This window comes from Thalassophryne amazonica, chromosome 1, assembly GCF_902500255.1.
Source record: "Thalassophryne amazonica chromosome 1, fThaAma1.1, whole genome shotgun sequence".
Lineage (NCBI taxonomy): Eukaryota > Metazoa > Chordata > Actinopteri > Batrachoidiformes > Batrachoididae > Thalassophryne > Thalassophryne amazonica.
Genome location: NC_047103.1, coordinates 151,017,950 through 151,041,647, shown reverse-complemented (window position 1 = coordinate 151,041,647; position 23,698 = coordinate 151,017,950). Strand labels below are relative to the sequence as shown.

Below are 23,698 nucleotides of genomic sequence, written 5' to 3'. Positions count from 1 at the left end.
GTGCCACATACATGTCGTGAGACCGCGTGATCACATTGTACCGGTGCGCAAATTGACGAGCTGCGTGTGCCATTTCACGCACCATCACTCATCAAAGCATAGTGTTGGCGGATAGATTGCGCAACATTCACGACCACTTCATGTTTGTTGCGTGACATTTATGCGCCAAAGATTTTTTTTTTAACATTTCAAAACTCTTTGCACAACTGCACGCAGCAGCACACATCTCGTTTAGTCTCCACCCATTAACGACGAGTTTACTGTCCTGCATGACACGGTGTGTACAAGTGTGTGGATCAAAGTCGTGCAAGTGTTAGGGCAACTTAATCAAGAAAGGTTGTATCAGAAGTCACAATTGCTTAACTCTAACAGTTTGGAGCCAATGTGGATGGAAAATGGTGGAAGGGTCAAGTGCAAGTAGATGATAAAGTTGTTAAAGGTTGAACAGAATTGATCAAACATCAAGACCACACAGAACCACAGATAATGGTTCATCTGATTTGGATGTGGTTACACTGTCATATAGTCTATGCCCTATAACAGTGTTTTCTAATCCTTGCAAACCAAAGTACTATGCATTTTCAATCTAGCTGCTCTATCTGCATATAATCACCCAACCCATTGTTCAGACAGCTATTAATTGGCCACATACACATCTGGCTAAGCTGGTCTATTAACAGTGTATCCAGAAAGTATTTACAGTACTGGACTTTGTCCACTTTATGTTGCAGCCTAATTCCATAATGGATTAAATTAATTTTTTTACTCAAAATTCTACACACAATAGCCCTAAAATTTCAAAAACAACAACTTTTTTTCATGTTATCATTATGGGGTGTTGTGAGCAGAATTCTGAGGGGAAAAAAAATTAATTTACTCCATTTGTGAGCAGAATTCTGAGGGGAAAAAAAATTAATTTACTCCATTTTGGAATAAGGCTGTAACATAAAATGTGGAAAAAGTGAAGCGCTGTGAATACTTTCTGGATGCACTGTAGATCAGGGACAAATGGAAAATGTGCAGCACTTTGGGTCACAAGTACCAGACCACAAGTACAAGATTGAGCAGCATTGCTTGTGTGTAGCACCTTGAAATGACATATACACACACACACACACACACACACACACACACACACACACACACACACCTTTAGAACTGTCTCAGTTCTTGGTTGCACAGATTCAATGAGGAGTTGGAAACCAGTCCTCAGAGATGTTGGTCCATATTGACATGATGGCATCACATAGTTGCTCAATCTTCTCTGACATCAACAAGGCATTTTCATCCAAACAACAGCCACTCACTGGATATCTTCCCTTTTTGGACCATTCTCTGTAAACCCTAGAGATGATTGTGTGTGAAAATCCCAATTTCTGAAATGCTCAGATCAGCCCATTTGGCACCAACAACCATACCACGTTCAAAGTCACTTAAATCCCCTTTCTTCCTCATTGTGATGCTCAGTTTGAACTTCAGCAAGTCATCTTCACCACGTCTAGATGCCTAAATCCATTGAGTTGCTCCCATGTGACTGGCTGATTAACTGTTTGTGTTAACAAGCAATTGAACAGGTGTACCTAATAAAGTGACCGGTGAGTGTATACAAATGGAAGTTGGGAAAACAGCACAAACAATACTATCAAAGCACAAATATATATGGACCGAAATATATGCATCTTACTCATATAACTGATGTTCAGTGAGAATTTTTAAATGTCAAATTAAATTGTGACATGCATTTTCACGCATTCATTAAATGGATAAAATTGACAACAACACAAACCCACAGACATCTGTACAAACCAGCACGGCCTCACTTCTGCTTTAACTTTTTGCCTTTACTGATGGATGGATACATGTGTGTGTATTTGTTCTCACCTCACAGAAGAGTGTGTCATATATGGACGAGAGTGATTCCAACTTCGCATTTCTCAGACCAGTTTTATTACTCAACATATGTATGAAGTCCTGGAGAGAACCCACAAAACAAGCATTAGAAAAACTAAACTATGTCATCTTCATTGCATGATTAACTTTGCCTGCTTTACTGTGATCACCTTTAACACTTTATATCAGACTATAGTGTGAGCAACGTTTTTGTTCCCAGACTCCTCAACAACATTGATAAGTGGATGAGGGTCAACCAGAGAACTGCCCTTAAAGGGTTTGTTTCTGGCAAAGATCAATGAAACTGTGGTCAAAGCTCAAAAACTGGATTTTCCACTCTTAATTGGTGCACATATGGAGGTAGGTTCCTGAAGTGACCAGTAAGGTCATGTTTTCCAAAGGTGCCAATGGGGAGGTGATGGTCTAGTGGTTAAGTGTTAAATGATAGGTTTCACACCAGAGGATCCTCGATTCAAACCCCAGCCTGACCAGAAAATCACTAAGGGCCCTTGAGAAAGGTCCTTAATACCCAAGTTGCTCCCGGTGTGTAGTGAGCACCTTGCATGGCAGCACCCTCACATCAGTGTGTGTGTGAGGCACCATTGTAAAGCGTTTTGAGCATCTGATGCAGATGGAAAAGTGCTATATAAATGTAGTCCATTTAAAGGTCAATCACTGGGGGCAAGGTCATGTCTAACTGTCTGTTCGTTGACCTGCTCCTCCCAGGTCCAGGTGACCCCAAAATCTCCCTGAAACAATTCATTTTAACAAAAGGTCAAGGAATTTGATTTTCAATCCAATTTGGATCAAATGTGGCACACACATTTCTGGATTCTGGAACATGCCCTGGTATGGTCAGCCACAGATCAATGATTTTGGTGAAAGTCAAGGTCACAGAGGTCAATGGCAAAATTGATGTAATGCTTGCTGTCTTCATGCACACAGGTACAATTAACTGAAAAGGAGAGATACCTGGTATTTGATGGTGACATTAATGTACTCTTCAGTGTGTTTAGTTTCATCTATAAGCTGGATGAACCGAGGACAGTCGCCCACACCAAATAAGAGAAACTTTAAGAGAAAAAGAGAGACAACATGTACTTTATTTCTTTTATAAAAGTGCACTAATACAGTACACTGGCCAAAGGTTCGTGGGACAGACACCTTTTTCTTCAAAAATATGAACTTAAAAGCAAAACCGTACTGATACGCATTTCTGCTGAGTCATTCTCCCCAGTTCACATTCAAGTTTTGACAGAAAACGCCACCAACCTAAGATAAAAGTTGATGATGTGCATGAATTTGTGAAAATTTCATGGATGAGATGGCATGAGGTGAGTAAGGTTTTATGAGATGCCGCCATTTGTCCAAAAATAAAAGAAACTTAAAATGTACAAAATATTGAAGGGAGTCTGGCTCCACATATCACACAACATATTACAAAAAAAAAAACCTTAAACCCTTAACGTGCTGCACAGTAAATTCATCCCAACACAAATGACAAAATATGTGATCAAGTCATAAATGTTTAATGAAAAAATAAATATTAATATTTATACTTTGTCTCACAGTATTGAAGCGGCGGATGGTAGCTCTCTGCTGCTCAACAGATTAAAAATATTGTACCAAACTCATACTGAACTGTGATATCTAAATACAAATATGAACCGAACCATGACACTCCCACCACTAATAAACCATTAACATGACCTACATACCTTGTCTTGACTTTGAGGTTGCGTGTGTACTGGAATCGGCTGCCACTTTAAGTCTGGTTTGAAGACCTGCTGACCACTGGGTGGGTAGAGTCCTATGGGACAGCAAGCGTCAGAATAAAGGCTACAAGTGAGAAAGAGCAGCATGAAAAAGAGGTGCAGGAGCCGTAGAAGCAAATGGTATTAAGAACAAACGAGAAGTAGAAGTGCAGTAAGTGGTGTTCTCACCTGCAAGGTTGGCCTCAGCACTCATTAGGGTACGATCGAAGTTTGTGCTGTCAACTAAAATCTGAGTAAAAGAGAAGCTAGGATTAAAAATAAAAAGAGAACACCAGTAAAGATGAAATGGATCATTTTCATCTCCAGGGATGAATTACTTATCAATTATTTACATAAATTAACACAGGAGCTGAAAGAACAAAAATATTTGGTAAAATGAAAGTTGTTGATGCCGCTTTTGCATTAGGAAAGGAACTTCAAATAGAATTATTATTGCTATTCACTTTTCTCACATGAGGCAAAGTTAGAGAGATCCTTCTCTGTATGTAATAACGTTGGAATGTAAGATTAGTTTGTAATGTTTCTGTATCAAAGCATAGGGTGGTATGCATCTTAATGATGTAATATCAGAAGATTCTTTTTTTTTTTTTTTCAAAGTAACCCCTCATTGGTCCACCTGATCACCACACAGCCCCTGCTGAGGAGAAGAAAAAGAGCTGTGCAAATATATGGCACAAAAGAATGATTAAAATTGTGTTGTTTCCATTAGTCATTTCTTTTAGATTGTTATTTTGGTGTTCAGTTCATCGTCTTGTTCATATTTGCACACCACTGTGTCCAGAGTGCAACTGTGTTGTTGAATCAGTTTATGTAAGGTCTGTCTGAGTGCTGCACTATTGAAGTACCACAAAGTCATAGCACTAGAATTTGGACCTGCTTTTAGGTGTTCTAACGTGCAAATGTTTTCTTGTGAGGACTATAAGAATGTGGCAGCACATTTGGTATTAAAGGAAAATCTGTGCTGCGCATGAAAATGACAAATGAGTTGGGTGAAAATTAGCAGCAATATATTGGACCACAACATATTGTCATTTTGTTAAACTGTAAATGAGGTTTGGTGTGATATTGTACGTAAGGGTTGAGTCGAGTCCACCTACTTCGTGTCTATCATAGGATTCGCTGAGGAATCCTTTGTAGCGCTTCCTCAGAAACTGTCCGAGCTCAAAGTGCTGCCTCATCCCTTCCTAAACATGCACACACAGACAGAGGAACAGCCCAAGAAGTTATTTATTAAATAATAGGCCTACCTCTGTTTAACCTTTGACATTTACTATGCAGAACAAGACGTTTGTGCAGGTTTAAAATGAGGCAATAATGTTCATTTTGCTGCAAAATGTCAAACCAAAAAAAACCTCACAACAAACAGTGATCACCTGTGTCAGCTGCCCAAAGCCTTGTGGCCAGGCGTTCTCTTGGTATGGGTCAGTTGGATAAGCTCTGATTGGTGATCTGTCACCGTGACGAAACAACTGGAGAGGCAGAGATGAAGAACATGTCAGGTAACGCAACACACAGCTTCCCCTTCAGTCATACTCAAACCTCCAAACAACTGACACAAAGTCAGTTTTGATTTGGTAAAACTGTGCAGTTTTCTGTTTTGACCTTTAATACAATTAATCCAATATTGCAAAACATTAAACTGCAGATGTAATGTGGGTTTGTGGTAATTTAATGTTTTTAGTGTAGATTATTGTGAGAAAGTGGAAACCACATAAGCAGCAGACTTAAACCCTCATCACACATATGCCGATTGAGGACAAATTGCGCCAGAATGACACATCCAGCCACAGTCGAGAAGTACTGAGGTGCAGTCTGAAGACAGATGGAAGGCAGTCGCTGAGCAGTAAATATATTTGGTCCCATTTGCTCGGCTTTCCCGAGTGTGCTGCACATGTTCAAAACACTCTTGCCGCCGTTGAGATGGGACGCACAGCTGATGGCGGTCTCTGTGCAGTTTTTGTGCCATCTGATCTCAATCTGCATATTCTGACAGCATCATAACAGCATTTGAAATTATCTGATCGCAGTTGTATGAGGTGAGATTGATCGGTCACAGCAAAGCCTGCCTGTATGTCCATCTCCACTGAACCCCAGCCAGGGAAGGCAAAGGAAATATTGATATGTAATAACATGTATGTAGCACTCTGTGCGTGTCAGAGGCTTGGTGCGGCATGGAGTGTCAGTGCGGAATGGGATGTCACCACTTAATACACGTATTAGTACATGTTCACCTCCTAAATCTGTAGCATGTAGGTATGATGTGGAAATGTTTCCCCAGCCCATGACAACATAAATACACATGCAACTCACCGCTGGTACGGCCCCAGAAGCGTTCCATAGTGCAGCGCAGACAGCTGGGGAAGTCCCTTTCCCCCGGCTGCGCTGTGTGTTGGCAACATCGTTCGGCTCACAATGCATAATCCCCCTCTGGCATAAATAAATCCCATGTGAAGCGCCGTCACGCACGATAATCCAAATACAGTTGTCTTAAAATGTGTATCAAGTATGCTGAAATGGCCACAAAAAAAGGTAAGAAACAAGAAAAAGTCTGCTGGCTGTGTCTGAAAAATGTTGCGCACATGGGGGAAGTTGGCGCACTGCCAGCACAGTTCAGCAGCAGTTATGTAGTCCAGCTGGACGAATAAAATCTAGCAATGAAAGTATATACTGATCAAACACCTAAAGGGATTTTTCACCGGACTGTACAACAGCAGGGGATCACTGACAGTTGTCAGCCTTTTTGTGTGCCGTCTGGATGGACAGTTCCTGTGCTCATGAGCGCACGTGCTCCCCATATGTGCAAGCAGAACGGCTCGTACAGCCATTATGACCACACTAGCTGAGTGTCCATTTCATCTAGCCACACACTTGTGCGCTGATTGGATCACTTGTTCTATGCACATACATGCACACACTCCATCATGTGAGACAAAAACACATGCCAGCGCACCCTCCTCCTGATGAGAGGTCAGTTTAGCCCTGGGAATGTGAGGAGGAGTGAAGATGTGATTGTGTGAGTGAGTGAGTGAGAGCTCCAATGTTGGTGGCATGTGACAGCAGTCTGTGTCGTTTGACTGAAACATGTTTGGGCTGCATCCTGCAGGTGTGCATGAGGCAGACTTGTGTTCTGACATGGCTGACTACGCCTCTTTCCCTCCCAACTGCGTCTGGACTATGACTTTATTTGTCATGTTGGCCTGGTTCCTGCACATTCTTGCTATGTGTGATGGGGGCTTTACTGTCTGTCAGTAAATAAAACATTCAGCATTTAAACATGTCACTTGTGCTCAACTTTGGATTTTACAAAGTAATTTGGAAGCACTCTAGTCAGGTCACAGTAAAGCTTTTAAAAATTTTCAAAGCATGCAAACAAATAGTGGACTGATATGCAGATAAATGCATAAATTAGAGGGGAAATGTAACAAAATGTAACATGCATTATGAAGCAATTGGAGGTTTCTGACATCTCCCAAGGGTTGACGAGGACTCAAAATACAAGATATGTGATTCACATCGGGACCTGGACGCCACAGCACAATGCAATAATTGCATACTGATTCAGAATGGTCTGACTGATCAAGATGTTGCAATCTGATATTTAATTTACAAGTTGAAACAAAATAGTGTCTTCCTGATGTTGGTTTTATATTGTAATGTTGTATCTTTCTAATGTCAACAAATCCTGAGCCAGAATCCAGATCACCTCCAAAATTCAGTGGCGTTTTCCATGCCCTAATATCTATCTGTGGTGAAAATTTCATAAAAATCTGTGCAGTAGTTTTGATTTAATCCTGCTAACAGGCAGACAAATACATAAACGGCAATGATTTTATTGCGTCCTCAATGGACATAACTCAAAATATTGTACATCACTTCATTATGTAAAAACATCCACATTCTGCAATAATCTGCAACATTTTGAAATAGTTAGGCTGGACACAATATGTACCAGTAATAAAATTAACAATATTGGAGGAATGCATCAGAATCAATGTCACTAAGAGATAACATTGCATATTAGCACAACTTGAGATTTTGATTTTAAGATGATTAATCATGCAGTCCCAGTAAGTATGCAGTAAGAAAAGGTCACTTTTGAATCTCACGTTACTGAAGGACCATGGCCTGTATCCATGAAGAAATCTAAGGTTAAAAATAGCTCCCAGTGACTTGATTCTCAGAAAAATCTGAGAATTCTTAGAATTTTCATTTGGAAAGATGAAAGTTGTCCGCAAAGCAACGTAGGCCTTAAGAGAGCTCCCAAGGTACCAAACTGGTAAGAGTAGGGAGGAGGACTTTTAAGAAGTCTAAGAGTGTCTTAAACAGAGGAGAAGGCAGAAAAGACAGAGCAAGCGGAGATATTCTCCGTATGTAGGATGACAGTGAGTCAGTAACAAGCTACCGGCTTGATCTACGTAAATATTTTATGTTAATTTCCTGTCTTAATGTATTTATAAATTGTTTAGGGTCTTTTTATCGTATACACATGATTAATATTGTCATTATTTTTATTATTATTATCATTATTATTATTATCAGTATTATTAATATTGTTAATTTCTTTTGCAACCCCAATTCCAATGAAGTTGGGACATTATGAAAGATGAAACCATCATCGTATTCTGTTTTTATTTACATTTTACACGTCCCAACTTCATTGGAATTGGAGTTGTATGAGTGGTTGATTTCACTGTCCATTCATGACTAAGAGGGTGGCGCACATTTGTTTTTTTGTTATGTCTCCTCTCCTTTCCGTGACAACCAATCACAGCTCTTAGAGGAGCAACAGAGTCAACCCCGCCTCCTCATAATGATAGGAGTTTCTGTCTCCTCCTTGCTCCGAGTTGCTCTCAGACACCTGCTGGCTCAGTCTTAGGCTAAGATTCCTTACCAGGAATTTTAGGCTAAGTTAGGAGCTCTTTGAGACGATTCTGAGTTGCTTCATGGAGCCGGGCACTGGTGCCTATAGTGGAATGTTTTTTCCCCTATCTGTGTGGTAATAGAGCGAATTGTGTTTAACTGCATTTTCTATACATCAATTTGTTAACACTGTCTCTTGTTAATACATGTACAGATGAAGACATTCTTTATGATTGGTTATTAGATGGTATTACACGATGTACTATACAACTGCATTTTCATCAAAAAAGCGCAACTCCCACATTTTGTAATAACCACTGCATTTTGCAATAATTTATTACAAAATGGAAGGAAATTTATTACATAATGCTTTCAGGCTGTTTATCACAAAATGTGCCAGATTATGACAAAATATGGGGTATTATTAGATAATGAAGTGAAATTACTACAGAGAATCAATACAGCAAATACTTCCAGTCTGCAACAAGCCCTTCACTCACAACAACTCAAATCCTATAGACCAACCCTTCCACCACATGTAATTCTATTTAAAATGTGTTGATAATGTGCCAGTGGCAAGTCATAGAGCGTGCACATTAGCTTTGCAGGGTTGTATCTTTAAAGAACCTTTGCACGGCAGACTTCACCTTCACGTGGTTTTGAACAGAATAACGGTTCATGCAGTGGCTGGAGTATAATCCTGCCAATAATCCTGCAGAGACGATGACAACAGGCTGTAAACATATTCTAAAAAATGTTTCAAACCAGGAATTGCTGCTTTGCTAAGAGCCAAGTACACTATCTTGAGCTCCATACAAGCTATCTTTGTTTAAATCTACGTTGTTGAAACCTGTGAATTCAGTCTAATTATTGGGGCTGACCCCAATGAACAACTTGTGATATGTGCCAAAAACTCAATCCATTACAGACAGCCTGAAAAAGACCACACCCTTTTAAAAAATGGCCAAACGCTTTTCTGTCCCAAGTGCTAGCTACTTCAAATACAGCTGTAGTTTCTAGATTTTCAAGGTATTCAAAATGTTTAGAATGACCAATACATGTTTGGAAGGGTCATAGAAAAGGGTAAAATTTCTACTTTGATATTTTAAGAGAAAATGGCTAAAATAAGTGGGTCAACCTATTACCGTACATCGAAAGAAAATGAAGATTTGTCAAATATGACGACATTTGCATTTGCACTACTTGCAGCAATGGATCCCAGCTACCCAAAAATACAGCTGTATTTAAATTAACACTCAGGACAAAAAAGGGCGTGGTAATTTTCAGGCTGTTCGTCCCAGATAGAGATTTTGGCACATATCCCAAGTTGTTCACTGGGGTCTTGAACAGTTGAGTTATCCTCTACAAAATGATGTACATACACATGTATGTATGTCTAAGCTGGGTTCTAGACTACTTTGGGAAACAAAGACCCAGTTCTGGTCACACTATGTGTTTGTGTTTTGCAGTGTAGTCACAAATTAAACAGGTAAAACTGGTCTTTCAAAAGGAGATGTAAAAGGTGTAGCGCGGGGTGATGGAATATCATGTTCCAAAGAACAGGTTTGATTCTGCACCGACTCTTTTCTTGAATTGCTTGAACAATCGGCTAAAATGGTTTTGGGTTTTCTATTGCAGACATGAGTGAGCGCTGATGTTACACAGCATATACCCGACTCCTCTATCCAAAACAGCCAACAAATGTATAAACTCCATTTATGGCAGGATTAACCAGTTTAAAACAGAGAGACCTAACCTTATCTGCCACATGACCTCTTTATACCCGAGTGCAAGTTCAGGAGGTATCTAAAAACCTCATTGTGTCACATGCTAGTTTCGTTATGCCAAAAATGACAGCAAACAGATACATGACTGTGTCCACTGTGGAGAGGTATTTCTCTCACCTAATCCTCTTCAAAACAACAACCTCGCTACTGAACCCCACTAGTATTAGGAGTGGGGCTGTTGTAGCTATTGATGACTTTTAGTATGAGTTAATCCAGTATAATTACAACAGCAGCACTTTGTACCATTTACTATTTAGAACACTGAGGTTTCTGGTAACATTCCCTGAGAGATCTGACAGAAATTTGTCTGAACCAGTGCATATATCAAATCCATTCCAATACTACCAAAACCCCCAAATTTAACAGAGTGTCCAACTTTAACCCTCTGGGGTCCGAGGGCATTTTTTGGACAGTTTACTCGCCTGGCATAGTTTTATTATTGCTGTTAACAGCTCTCCCTGCATCCCACAATCATGTTTTATATCTCTTTTTTTTCAGGACAACCTGTTCTTTCATAATATATATGCTTTTGTTGTGTTTTATAAGTGTAATAAAGGTTTACAATCAGAAATAACAAAGAAAAAAGTAAAGCGGAAAATAATTTTCCACACACATTTATTCAAAACACACAGCATACTATAATAAACAACTGTTTTGACACTTTATAAAGGTAATTTGAGGTCTTGTGTGAAAGAGTGTACAACAAAAAAGTTCAAACAATAAACAGTTTGCACAGTTTGAACAATATATAACAATATATACCCCACCACTAATTGCAAAAAAAAAAAGGTTTCATGTGGGAATCTCCTCTGATATATCCCAGGAATAACATATTAAAAATAGAGAACAATAGAAGGGGTGTAAGGGCCCAAAATATGCTAATTTCTGTTAATTAGGTATGAACATCAAAGGAACCACTCAAACAACTGGAAATCTTCTGTCATCTATAGCATGCCATAGGTATTAAAGGCACTGCGCTGCAGTGGTTTGAATATTTATCTAATAGATTACAATTTGTTCATGTAAATGGGGAGTCTTCTTCACAGACTAAGGTTGATTATGGAGTTCCACAAGGTTCTGTGCTAGGACCAGTTTTATTCACTTTATACATGCTTCCCTTAGGCAGTGTTATTAGAAAGCATTGCTTAAATTTTCACTGTTACGCAGATGATACCCAGCTTTATCTATCCATGAAGCCAGAGGACACACACCAATTAGTTAAATTGCAGGAATGTCTTTCAGACATAAAGACATGGATGACCTCTAATTTCCTGCTTTTAAATTCAGATAAAACTGAAGTTATTGTACAAGGCCCCACAAATCTTAGAAACATGGTGTCTAACAGATCCTTACTCTGGATGGCATTACCCTGACCTCCAGTAATACTGTGAGAAATCTTGGAGTCATTTTTGATCAGGATATGTCCTTCAATGCGCGTATTAAGTAAATATGTAGGACTGCTTTTTTGCATTTGCGCAATATCTCTAAAATGAGAAAGGTCTTATCTCAGAGTGATGCTGAAAAGCTAATTCATGCATTTATTTCTTCTAGGCTGGACTACTGTAATTCATTATTATCAGGTTGTCCTAAAAGTTCCCTGAAAAGCCTTCAGTTAATTCAAAATGCTGCAGCTAGAGTGCTGATAGGGACTAGAAGGAGAGACCATATTTCACCCATATTGGCCTCTCTTCACTGGCTCCCTGGTAATTCCAGAATAGAATTTAAAATTCTTCTTCTTACTTATAAGGTTTTGAATAATCAGGTCCCATCTTATCTTAGGGACCTCATAGTACCATGTCACCCCAATAGAGCGCTTCGCTCTCAGACTGCAGGCTTACTTGTAGTTTCTAGGGTTTGTAAGAGTAGAATGGGAGGCAGAGCCTTCAGCTTTCAGGCTCCTCTCCTGTGGAACCAGCTCCCAATTCGGATCAGGGAGACAGACACCCTCTCTACTTTTAAGCTTAAAACTTTCCTTTTTGAAAAATCTTATAGTTAGGGCTGGATCAGGTGACCCAGAACCATCCCTTAGTTATGCTGCTATAGACTTAGACTGCTGGGGGGTTCCCATGATGCACTGAGTGTTTCTTTCTCTTTTTGCTCTGTATGCACCACTCTGCATTTAATCATTGGTGACTGATCTCTGCTCTCTTCCACAGCATGTCTTTTTCCTGATTCTCTCCCCTCAGCCCCAACCAGTCCCAGCAGAAGACTGCCCCCCCCCCCCCCCCCCCTGAGCCTGGTTCTGCTGGAGGTTTCTTCCTGTTAAAAGGGAGTTTTTCCTTCCCACTGTCGCCAAGTGCTTGCTCATAGGGGGTCATTTTGACCGGTGGGGTTTTTCTGTAATTATTGTATGGCTTTTGCCTTACAATATAAAGTGCCTTGGGGCAACTGTTTGTTGTGATTTGGCGCTATATAAATAAAATTGATTTGATCAAAAGAAGGATTCAAATTCTATCCAAATTCACCTGTAGTGTTGTCAGAATTACTAGAAACTAGGGATGCACCGATACCACTTTTTCCCAGACCGAGTACAAGTATGAGTACTTACATTTGGGTACTCATCAATACAGAGTACCGATATGAATACATAATGATACCATTACAGTTTTATGACGACTTTGAAAACATGTTTTATTCATCAGTTCTTCCTTACTTTTTGACTGTAACTGCGACCAATACCATTAGCTTTGTTTTTATTTGCAATCATTTCACTTAAATCATGTAACTTCACTTTTTGACTACAACAAATTGTGTTTTAACATTAACTGTGTGTTTCTTAACAAACATGACACTGCCAGACATCTCACTGAAATGTAACCTGTGGACTTCAGCACTACAAAATATACATCACCAGTAACAGAACTGAAACTGTCCATCACTTAACATTACTTATGTCTGTGAGCACCAGTGTTGCCACAGTTACTTTGAAAAAGTAATCCAGTTGATTACTCCTTGAAAAAGTAACTTAGTTACTTTACTGATTATTCAATTTCAAAAGTAACTAAGTTAGATTACTAGTTACTTTATTAGTTACTTTCACCAGCTGCTGACAACACCACCCCACCTCAACATGAAAATGATAACCAGTTTTGCCAATACTCACTTTATAGTCACCCTTTCTTGACTTCAATAAACATAAATACTTGCTTTATAAAAAAAATAAAACAAAGACATCTTTCTTGACCTCATATTTAAATTTTGACAGCACTGTAACAGTAAAACTTGCCATTTATAATTTACATTGTTCATAATAAATTCTTTCTCAATTTTTCCAACATTTAAATTGTTTCTCAACATTTTAATTGTTAAAATTATTATTATTATTATTATAGTAGCAGAATGAAAAATTGTCTTTAAAAGTGGACCTTTAATCTTGGGGTGTGGAGGAGGAAACACGCCCCCCCCCCCCCCCCCTTCTGTCTGGATTCGCCCCTGGATGGACATCTGAGCAGGAAGAATTGACAACGTATTTATGGAAAGAGCACAACCAGATTGAGAGGTAGGGAATTTTTTTTTTTTTTTTTTTTTTTTTTACGTTTTTCAGCATTTTTTTTTTTTTTTTACTTCATGTCATCCTCAGAATGTTGGGATTTGCCCCTGTTAGTGCCCTTTGAGTGTTTATTTGCAATGGATTCGTGTGCTGTTCTCAAGAAGAAATGCAGAGCTGCGTCCTGCATTAGAAATCACCGTCTGTCTTCAGAGGTGGTCACGGCTCTCCTGCTGCTTCCTCCATCAGAGGTGGCAACTCAGGTAGCTCCTGAAGTGCTGTAACTGTGACTTTGTGTTCCAGCTCGAGAGGGGTTGCAGAGCGTTCCGCTCCTGATTTTCTTCAGCTCAGGACCTTGAGAAGGCCTGAAGTACTGCAGGCGAATGAGGCACCTCCTGATGAGCCAGTCGTTGCTGTCCTGGAGGAGTCAGCTGGTTGTGAGTCCAGAGGTGTTTGTGCTCCTATGGAGCCATCCGCCACTGGGCTCAGGGACTCTGAGAACCCCGATGACCCACATCTGCTGTGCCAGATGACATCTTCACAGAGCCAACAACTTCAACTCCCGGAGAAGTCTTCAGTGGGGTGGAGTCCTTCTTCAGTGGGGTGCAATCTTTCTTCTGCTGATGTCGATGCATCCATGAGTGGTGCGGCCAACGCTCAGCTCCGGCAAGGAGCTCCTTGGCCCCAGTGCTTCCACATCTGGCTCTCCTCTGGTCCCCGATGGTTGGGGTCGTCGCTCGCCTGCGACAACTCTGGACTCTTGTAAAGCTGTTCGGCCAGCCATCTGCAGCCAAAGCGGAGCCCATGGTGATGTCCAGCAGTCCTCCCATGGATGATGAGGATCCTCGGGGCCTGTCCAGGAGGCCCTCTTGTGCATTGATGGTGAGCCTCCTCATGGTTCTGGGGTGGGTGGGGAGACATCTAACAAATGTCAGTTATGTTTCAGTGCACCATCCGGCAATCTGCCTGTGGCCGAGTTCCAATACACTGAGTTGGCCTGCTCATCGAGGGACTCCAGCCAGCCACCTCAAGTCAAAGTCAACTTTATTGTCAAATATGCTATACATGCTCGACATACCACACAGATAAAATTTCAGTCCTCTCAGACCCACAGTGCAGAGTATAGAATAAAAACTACTACTAAGCTAAGTAAAACTTACCTTAAATACTACTGATTTATAAATAAAAATAACAATATAAAACAGTGTAAGTATAACGGTATGATGGCGTAGTTCAAATGGCAGTGTACTAATGTAAACAGTATAACATTAAATACAACAGTGCAATGGTATAACAGTATAATACAATAGTGCAATGGCAGTATGCTGATGTAGACAGTTTAATCCTCTCCCTCCCAACTCTTCTGTACTTTGCTGCACGGTGAAACCGTCTGATAAGACCGGTGATTAACTTGTACCCATATCATATCATTCATCACAGAACCATCTCACTCCTGTAGCTTGTCTCATCGTTGTTGTTGATGAGACCCACCACAGTCGTGTCGTCTGTGAACTTGATGAAGAGGTTAGAGCTAGATGTAGGTGTGCAGTTGTGGGTTAGCAGAGTGAAGAGGAGGGGGCTCAGCACACATCCTTGGGGGGCCCCTGTGTTCAGCGTGATAGTGCTGGAGGTGTTGCTGCCGACCCAAACTGCCTGCGGTCTCCCCGTCAGAAAGTCCAGCAGCCAGTTGCACAGGGAGGTGTTGAATCCCAGCTGGACTAGTTTGAGGATGAGCTGCTGAGGGATGATTGTATTGAATGCTGAGCTGAAGTCGATGAACAGCATTCTGATGTGTGGGACCTTGGTCTCCACGTGAGTGAGGGCTGAGTGGAGGGCAGTGGAGATTGCATCGTCTGTCGAGCGGTTGGACCGATATGCAAACTGGTAGGGGTCCAGTGTGGGGGGGAGGGCAGATTTGATGTGGTCCATGACTAAGTAAGTGCGACCGGGTGGTAGTCATTGTAGCAGGAGGGAGACTACTTCTTTGGGACCGGGATGATGGTGGTGGCTTTGAGGCACATTGGGACAACAGCTTGTCTCAGCAAGATGTTGAAGATGTCCATAAAGACATCTGTGAGCTCGTCAGCACAGTCTCTCAGGACCCGACCAGTAATATTGTCGGGACAAGCGGCTTTCCTAGCGTTGATCCTTCTGAGTGTTTGCCTCACGCTATCCGAAGATAGTGACAGCACCTGGTCATCAGAAGGAAGAGGGATCTTCTGTGCTGGAGTGCTGTTTTCTGCCTCAAAGCGAGCGAAGAAGTCATTCAGCAGAGAGGTGGTGTTATTGCAGGTCTGTGGGGTGGGCTTATAGTCCGTGATGGTCTGAATACCCCGCCATAGATTCTTGGAGACTCTGCTGTCCTTGAAGCGGTCAGCGATCCTCCTGGAGTACTCTCTCTTAGCCTATCAGATCCCCCGTGACAGGTTGGCCCTGGCTGTCCTTAGGCCCACCTCGTCCCCAGCTCTGAAGGCAGCGTTTCGAGCCTGTGGACTTCCCCTGTCAGCCAAGGTTTCTGACTGGCCTGAATGGAGATGGTTCTGGAGACCGTGATGTCATCCATGCACTTCCTCATGTAGGCAGTAACAGTCTCCATGTACTCCTGGAGGTCTGTGTTGTTATTGTAGGTGGCTTCCTGTCTGAACATGCTCCAGTCAGTAGTGGAAAAGCAGTCTTGGAGCGCTTCTGATGCTGAATTCCGCTGCTGAATTCCTCTTGGAGCGCTTCTGATGCCCCCTCTGGCTTCACCCGGATCTCCTTTTTGGCTGGTTTTGTGACGTTAACCAATGGTTTGTATGCAGGCATTAGCATAACAGTGGAGTGGTCAGAGGTCCCAAGGTGGAGGAGGGAGGAAGCTTTGTAGGCTTAGTTGTGTGTGGTGTAAACATTGTCCAAGATATTGGTGCCTCTAGTGGGAAAGTTGGCATGTCCATGGAGTTGTGGAAAGACGCTCTTGGGGTTGGCATGGTTCAAATCCCCAGCCAGGATGAGGAAGGCACCAGGGTGGGCTGTCAGCTGTTAACTGATGTGCTGGTGGCGTTCAGTGCCTCACTCCTGTTGTTGGTGGAGCTGGGAGGGATGTATATAGCTGACAGCAAAATAGCAGTATATTCCCTCGGTAGGTAGAATGGCCGACACTTAATAATCAACTCACCCAGTGGTGAGCAGCGCTTGCAAACAACATCGTGGCACCAGGCATCGCTGATGTAAACACAGAGTCCCCCACCGCGGGACTTTCCCCCCTCCACGAGCGCTCTGTCTGCTCAGTAGCATGTTAGCCGCGCTAGCTGGATAGCATGGTGTGCGATGCTGTCGTTGAGCCATGTTTCCACAAAGACACAACACTCACCCATAGTCTTGGAAGATGTCTGGAGTAAATGAATATGGTCCAGTTTATTGTCCAGGGAGCGTATGTTGACCAGGGTGATGAAAGGGATAGCTGTCCGGCAAGGTCTGGCGGCTAACCTAGCCTGGATACCTCCGCGCTTACCCCTCTTCTGCTTCCTCAGGTTCCACCCGTGGTGCCTCCACTATGGGCTGGATGCAGGAGTGGGGGTCAGGGATTGAATAGGCCTCCAGAGTAAACCACTGTCACGTAACTTTTCTGCGTTCGCTGAAGTTAGGTCCGTGATTTTGTCTGTGTTTCTGCAGATGTCGAGCAGAAACTCCCAGGAATAAGTGCACCTTGAGATGTGAGGGCGCGACAAGTACGGTGACGAACAGCCACACACTGTTTGTAAACACAAAAAACACGAAAACACTGTTGTGTTGGGAGCGAGAGGAGCTGCTGCGTGTGCATGCACCGCCACTGTGCACCCTGGAGGGTCGGACAGTCTCAATTCAGCTTCTGCTGTGGACCTTGGAGGCCTGCATGGCTCCACCTTCATCTCCACCGTGGACCCTGATGGATTGCATAGTCGCCCACCTGACTCAGTCTTCCGTTCCAACGGGCGGCGTGGTCATCCTCCAGAAGGCATGGGAGACTTCGGTCGATTGCTGGCTCCTGCCATCAGCCCTGGCTGGGCACACAATTGGTTGAGGAGTTTGGACGTGGTCTCCTGCTGGCCACCCAGGCACCCACAGGACCTGACTCAGACCTTCTGGCAGCTGCAGGGTTGTCCACCAGACAAGATGTGGGACTTCGGACGTCTGCCCGGTTGGCTTCACGCTTCCACTGTTGGTGCAGGCTGGTCGCAAAACCAGTCATGGTCTGTTAATTCTTGATTCTGCCAGCTGTTGGGGCGTGACTTGTTCAATGTCTAGTCAAATGATTGTCATGTTGGTTCGCCTGAGGAGGGTCATGGCGATGGCCTCTCTGTCAGAGCTCCAGTATTCCTCTGTGGAGAGAGGAGATCCTTCCAGAAGGACAACTATCTCTGCAGCAATCCACCAATCAGGCCTGTATAGTAGAGTGGCCAGATGGAAGGCATTCCTTAGTAAACAGAACACAGCAGCCCATCTGGATTTTGCCACAAGGCACCTGAAAGACTCTCAGACCATGAGAAACAAAATTCTCTCAGCTGAGGAGACAAAGATTGAACTCTTTGGAGTGAATGCCAGGCATCCAGTTTGGAGGACACCAGGCACCATCCCTACAGTGAAGCATGGTGGTGGCAGCATCATGATGTGGAGATATTTTTCAGCACCAGGAACTGGGAGACTAGTCAGGATTGAGGGAAAGATGACTGCAGCAATGTACAGAGACATCCTGGATGAAAACCAACTCCAGAGCGCACTTGACCTCAGACTGGGGCGACGGTTCATCTTTCAGCAGGACAATGACCCTAAGCACACAACCAAGATATCATAGGAGTGGCTTCAGGACAACTTTGTGAATGTCCTCGAGTGGCCCAGCCTAAGCCCAGACCTGAATCTGATTAAACATCTCTGGAGAGATCTGAAAATGGCTGTGCACCAACACTACCCATCCAACTTGATGGAGCTTGAAAGGTGCTGCAAAGAGAAATGGGCAGAACTGTTCAACGATAGGTACGCCAACTTGTGGCATCATATTAAAGAAGACTTGAGTCTGTAATTGCTGCCAAAGGTGTATCAACAAAGCATTAAGCAAAGGGTGTGAATACTTATATACATGTGATTCCTTTGCTTTGGGTTTTTTTGTTTGTTTTTTTAATAAATTTGCAAAAAAAAAAAAAAACTTTTTTCATGTTGTCATTATGGGGTGTTGTGAGTAGAACTTTCAAGGAAAAAAATTGACTCCATTTTGGAATAAGGCTGTAACATAGCTAACAAAATGTGGAAAAAGCGCCACGAATATTTTCTGGATGCACTGTATGTCATTGTAGAACCTGAGTTGGAAGCAATAAAGAGAGACTGTTTCTACATCCAAACATGCATGGTGTGTGCTTTACCTCACAGAAAACTCAAAACTTCACACGTTGGGCTTGGTGTTGGGCTTGAGGCCAGAAGATCATGGGTTCAAATCCCCGCCTGACTGGAAAATCACTAAGGGCCCTTGGGCAAGGCCTTTAATCCCCTATTGCTCCCGGTTTGTAGTGAGCGCCTTGTATGGCAGCACCCTGACATCGGAGTGAATGTGAGGCATAACTGTAAAGCGCTTTGAGCGCCTGATGCAGATGGAAAAGCGCTATATAAATGCAGTCCATTTACTTTCCAGGCACACAAACTTATATAAGGCTCAGTCCGGCTTCATATCCTGCAGAGGGCATGGCAATCAAACACAAAGGGCCAACCAGCTAATTACGTAAACAGCAGGTGCAGGCGGTTGTCTGCACTTGGCACAATGCCATATGAGTGATCAAAGTTTTCATACACATTATAGCAGGTGTGCCTAAGTTCGGTCCTCAAGATCTACCTTCGTGACACTTAGTTGTCTCCTTGTTCCAACACATCTGAATCAAATGAGACTCGTTAGCAGGCTTTTAATGAGCCTTTCATTGGATTTAGGTGTGTTGGAACAGGGAGACAACTAAGTGTGTCAGGAAGGTAGATCTTGAGGGCTGAACGTGGGCACCCCTGCATTATCGAGAACGTGGGCACCCCTGCATTATCGAGACATCTTTGGAAACATTCAATAGAACATCACCCAGCAGGGGACCTGCCGGGAAAACAGATGTGCGCCTTGGATCATTAACATGCCAGGCGAGGAGCGCAGTATAACCTTTAGTGGCGGGTATTTACATGTGAAGAGGTTTAACATATGCAGGTTTGGTTCATCAACATGTAAAGCAGGAAACACAATGTAATTGTAAGTGGCTGACATTTATGTGCGTACAGGTTTAACCTAGAGTGGGCCACTTGACTTGGTGAATTATGTCCTAACAACACCTTGTGTCTGCGTGTGTGCACTATACCATTTTAATTTAGGGAGTTGCAAGAGTAGAACTTTTATCGTTTTTGAGGTACCATGTTACAGTTTGGAGGGGGTGGTCTTGTTTAGGTACATGCTTTTCCAAAGCCAGGAAATAACAAAACAGTGGTTGGCAAGTTGGGAACTGAGAACTATTAAAAGATGCAGGTTTCTTCAAGACAAAAATGCTGACTATGACTCAAAACTATCAGCAATGAATTCCTCTAATACCAAGTGTGTTGGTTGTGCAGCTGACTTGTCACCTGATCGATTTTATGCAAAACAAGTCAGATCCACATGTTTCCAAGGTTCAGCTCCAAATCTGTTTGTTAAAGGTCAAACACTGAGTTAAAATTACCATCATGTGACACTGTGAACCAAGCCTTGTAATTTAATCAGCACCAGATTCACCCACTAAAAACAGGAAAATTAAGCTTTGATCATCTTCGATGAATCAAACAAAAAAGTTATATGAAAAGATTTGCTAGATAAATTCTTAACCTAAATTCTCTCCAAGACATTCATAAATTTAACAAAAGGAAATGACACTTGAACAGATGTGTTTCTGCCGAAAACTAAAGTTGAAATTAAACTTGCAGAATTATGAACAGAGTTCCAGAAGTGTATCTCCAGAGACCGCAGTGAAATTAGTTTTACATTGGATATTCAATAGACATTTGCTCCGGTATTCCCTCTTCTTTGCTTCGGCGACAGAGTGACTTTGAGCAAGGCACTCCAACATTTAAAGTGTGCCCGTATTGCAGACGTTACAGTAAACAAACGGAGATAGTAGACAGCTACGTTGAACACCAACTTTCTGTTTTCAAAATAAAAAGGTGGGATATTCAAACCAGAGATACTGTGTTTAAAACTATTGAGGAGCTATTGAGTGAAAATGCTAATGTTTAGATTTAAAATTAATTAAAAATATAAACTGATTTAAAATGCAAAAACAAGAGTTGTATCTCATGCAGCCTGTGGAGCGCTATGGTTCCACATTGATTTTGAGTCAATTGATCACATGGCATGAAAGCTATTGAGCCGAAATGATAATATTTACATATAAAATTAATTAAAAATATAAACAGATTTAAAGTGTAAAAACAAGAGGTGTATCTCATGCAGCCAGTGGGGCACAATGATTCCATGCTGATTTTGAGTCAACTGATCACATGACCTGGAAGCTATTGAGCTAAAATGCTAATATTTTAGCATTTTAGGGAGATGGTGGCGTAATGGTTTGCACGTTGGACTGGGACGCCAGCGATCTGGGTTCGCTTCCCGATCGCAGCCATGCTCCCAACTGGCACTCTTAACAACAGTGCTGGGGAGGAGTGAGAGACACGTGCCGTGGGCCCTTCTGGAAACAAGCTTCGTGCTTTCGTTGGCTACCCACGTTAAATATGAGCCTCTTCTTCTTATTATTTACATATAAAAATTAATAAAAAAATATGAACAGATTTTTTAAAAAGAATATTACATTTAAAACCAAATAAGCCACCGGGCACGAACGTTTCCCATCGGAGTGGTACAAGGAAATAAAAGACTACTTGATCCCTATAATGAATGACACATACAACTATGTGATAAAAACAGCCCCCCCCCCCCCCATGGAAAAAAGCAATGATCTCACTGATACCAAAAGAGAGTAAAGATAAATTAGCGGGTAGAAGCTATAGACTGAACCAAGATTACAAAATTTTTCCCATATTTTGGCAAAAAGAATGGAAAATAACAGATGATAAGCCTTGACCAAACAGGATTCATCAAGCAAGGGTAGACACAAGACAACAGTCGCCAAACATTGCATGTAAAAAAGTAAGTAAGTCCCTTCGGCTGCTCCCTTGTTTGCACTCGGGGTCACCACAACAAATCCAAGGTGGATCTGCATGTTGAATTGACACAGGTTTTACGCTGGATGCCCTTCCTGACGCAACTCCACATTACATGGAGAAATGTGGCAGGGGTGGGATTTGAACCCAGAACCTTCTGCACTGAAACCAAGCACATTAACCACTTGGCCACCACCCCTGCATTGCATGTGATTGATCATATAGTTAAAAATACAATTCAGGCAGTATTATTAAGTCTCGACGCAGAAAAAGCTTTTGATTGAGTTAGTTGAGAGTTTTATAGAGTATTACAAAAAATTTGTTTTCCACCAGACAGTTATTAAAACTATTCAAGCACTGTGTCGTAACCCAAATGCAAAACTTTAAATTAATGGAGTCATCTCAAATTCATTTGACCTAGAAAGAGGAACAAGACAGCGTTGTCCAATTAGTCCAAATTAATGTACTTGGCAAACCCAGAGAGTTCTTTTTTGAAACTATTGTCACTCTTAGATGATTCTGACTCTATCTCAGGCTATAAATCGAACATTAAAAAAGACTCAGGTGTTAAGTTACCAGTACAAGCCAGGCCAACTCATAAATCTAAAATCGAATTAAAGTGGGACCAAGAATACATAAAATATATCGGGGTAATTATACCAAAAGATTTGATAGATCTTTATGCTCTAGATTTTAGTAAATTGAGTCAAAAATTAAAAGAGGACATAATAAGATGCCGTTTGATACCAATACTAAGTTTTGAGTCTAGAATTGAGTCAATAAAGCTGAATTTTTTGCCGAGAATATTAGATTTGTTTGAGACCCTTCCAATCAAAATATCTGATCAGCAATTTAATGAGTAGGATAAATTATTGTCAAGATATATTTGGCACTGGAGAAAACCTAGGATAAAATTTCAAACTCTTCAATTGACAAAGAAGAGGGCCAGACTTGCTCTCCAATGCCTTAAGGTCATGTGATCAATTGACTCAAAATCAGTGTGGAACCATAGCGCTCCACTGGCTGCATGAGATACACCTCTTGTATTTAACATTTTAAATCTGTTCATATTTTTTATTAATTTTTATATGTAAATATTAGAATTTTAGCTCAATAGCTTTCATGTCATGTGATCAATTGACTCAAAATCCATGTGGAACCATAGCGCTCCACAGGTTGCATGAGATACGCCTCTTGTTTTTGCATTTTAAATCGCTTCATATTTTTCATTAATTTTAAATGTAAACATTAGCATTTTCGCTCAACAACTTCTCAATAGTTTTAAACACAGTATCTCTGGTTTGAACACCCACCTTTTTATTTTGAAAACAGGAAGTTGGTACTCGACGTAGCCGTCTACTATCTCCGCTTGTTTACTGTAATGTCTGCAATACGGATGCACTTGAAATGTTGGAGTGCCTTGCTCAAGAGTCACTCTGTCGCCGAAGCAAAGAAGAGATTTAACTGGAGCGAAGAGGACGTTTACCCGCAAAGAAGAGGGAAAACCGGACGAATGTCTGTCGAATATCCAACGTAAAACAAGCTTCACTGCGGTTCTCCAGAGTAAATTTTAACAGACTCACCACAGTCACATAAGCGAGTTTTGCTTCCGCAGCAGCTTTTCCACACACAGAACCCACCGTCAGTCCAAAAAACAAGGCGAAACAGATCATCTTCACTGTGTCCAAACAGCAAACTAACCAAACACATTTACAGTTGCGGATAAAAGAGTTCTC

General features: G+C 41.8%; 1 protein-coding gene across 1 annotated transcript in view; it reads right to left on the bottom strand.

Annotated features, from left to right (window-relative positions):
- Positions 1-23,698, bottom strand: part of LOC117515554 (lysosomal acid phosphatase-like) — a 91,486-nt gene that overhangs the window by 20,509 nt on the left and 47,279 nt on the right. Inside the window, exons 1-7 of the mRNA XM_034176168.1 lie at positions 23,546-23,635; positions 5,039-5,134; positions 4,763-4,849; positions 3,834-3,894; positions 3,609-3,700; positions 2,863-2,961; positions 1,882-1,971 (exon numbers count right to left, since the gene is read on the bottom strand). Of these exons, the coding sequence (XP_034032059.1) occupies positions 1,882-1,971; positions 2,863-2,961; positions 3,609-3,700; positions 3,834-3,894; positions 4,763-4,849; positions 5,039-5,134; positions 23,546-23,635 (615 nt within the window). Of the gene's footprint in view, positions 1-1,881; positions 1,972-2,862; positions 2,962-3,608; positions 3,701-3,833; positions 3,895-4,762; positions 4,850-5,038; positions 5,135-23,545 lie in introns of the transcript that reaches the window.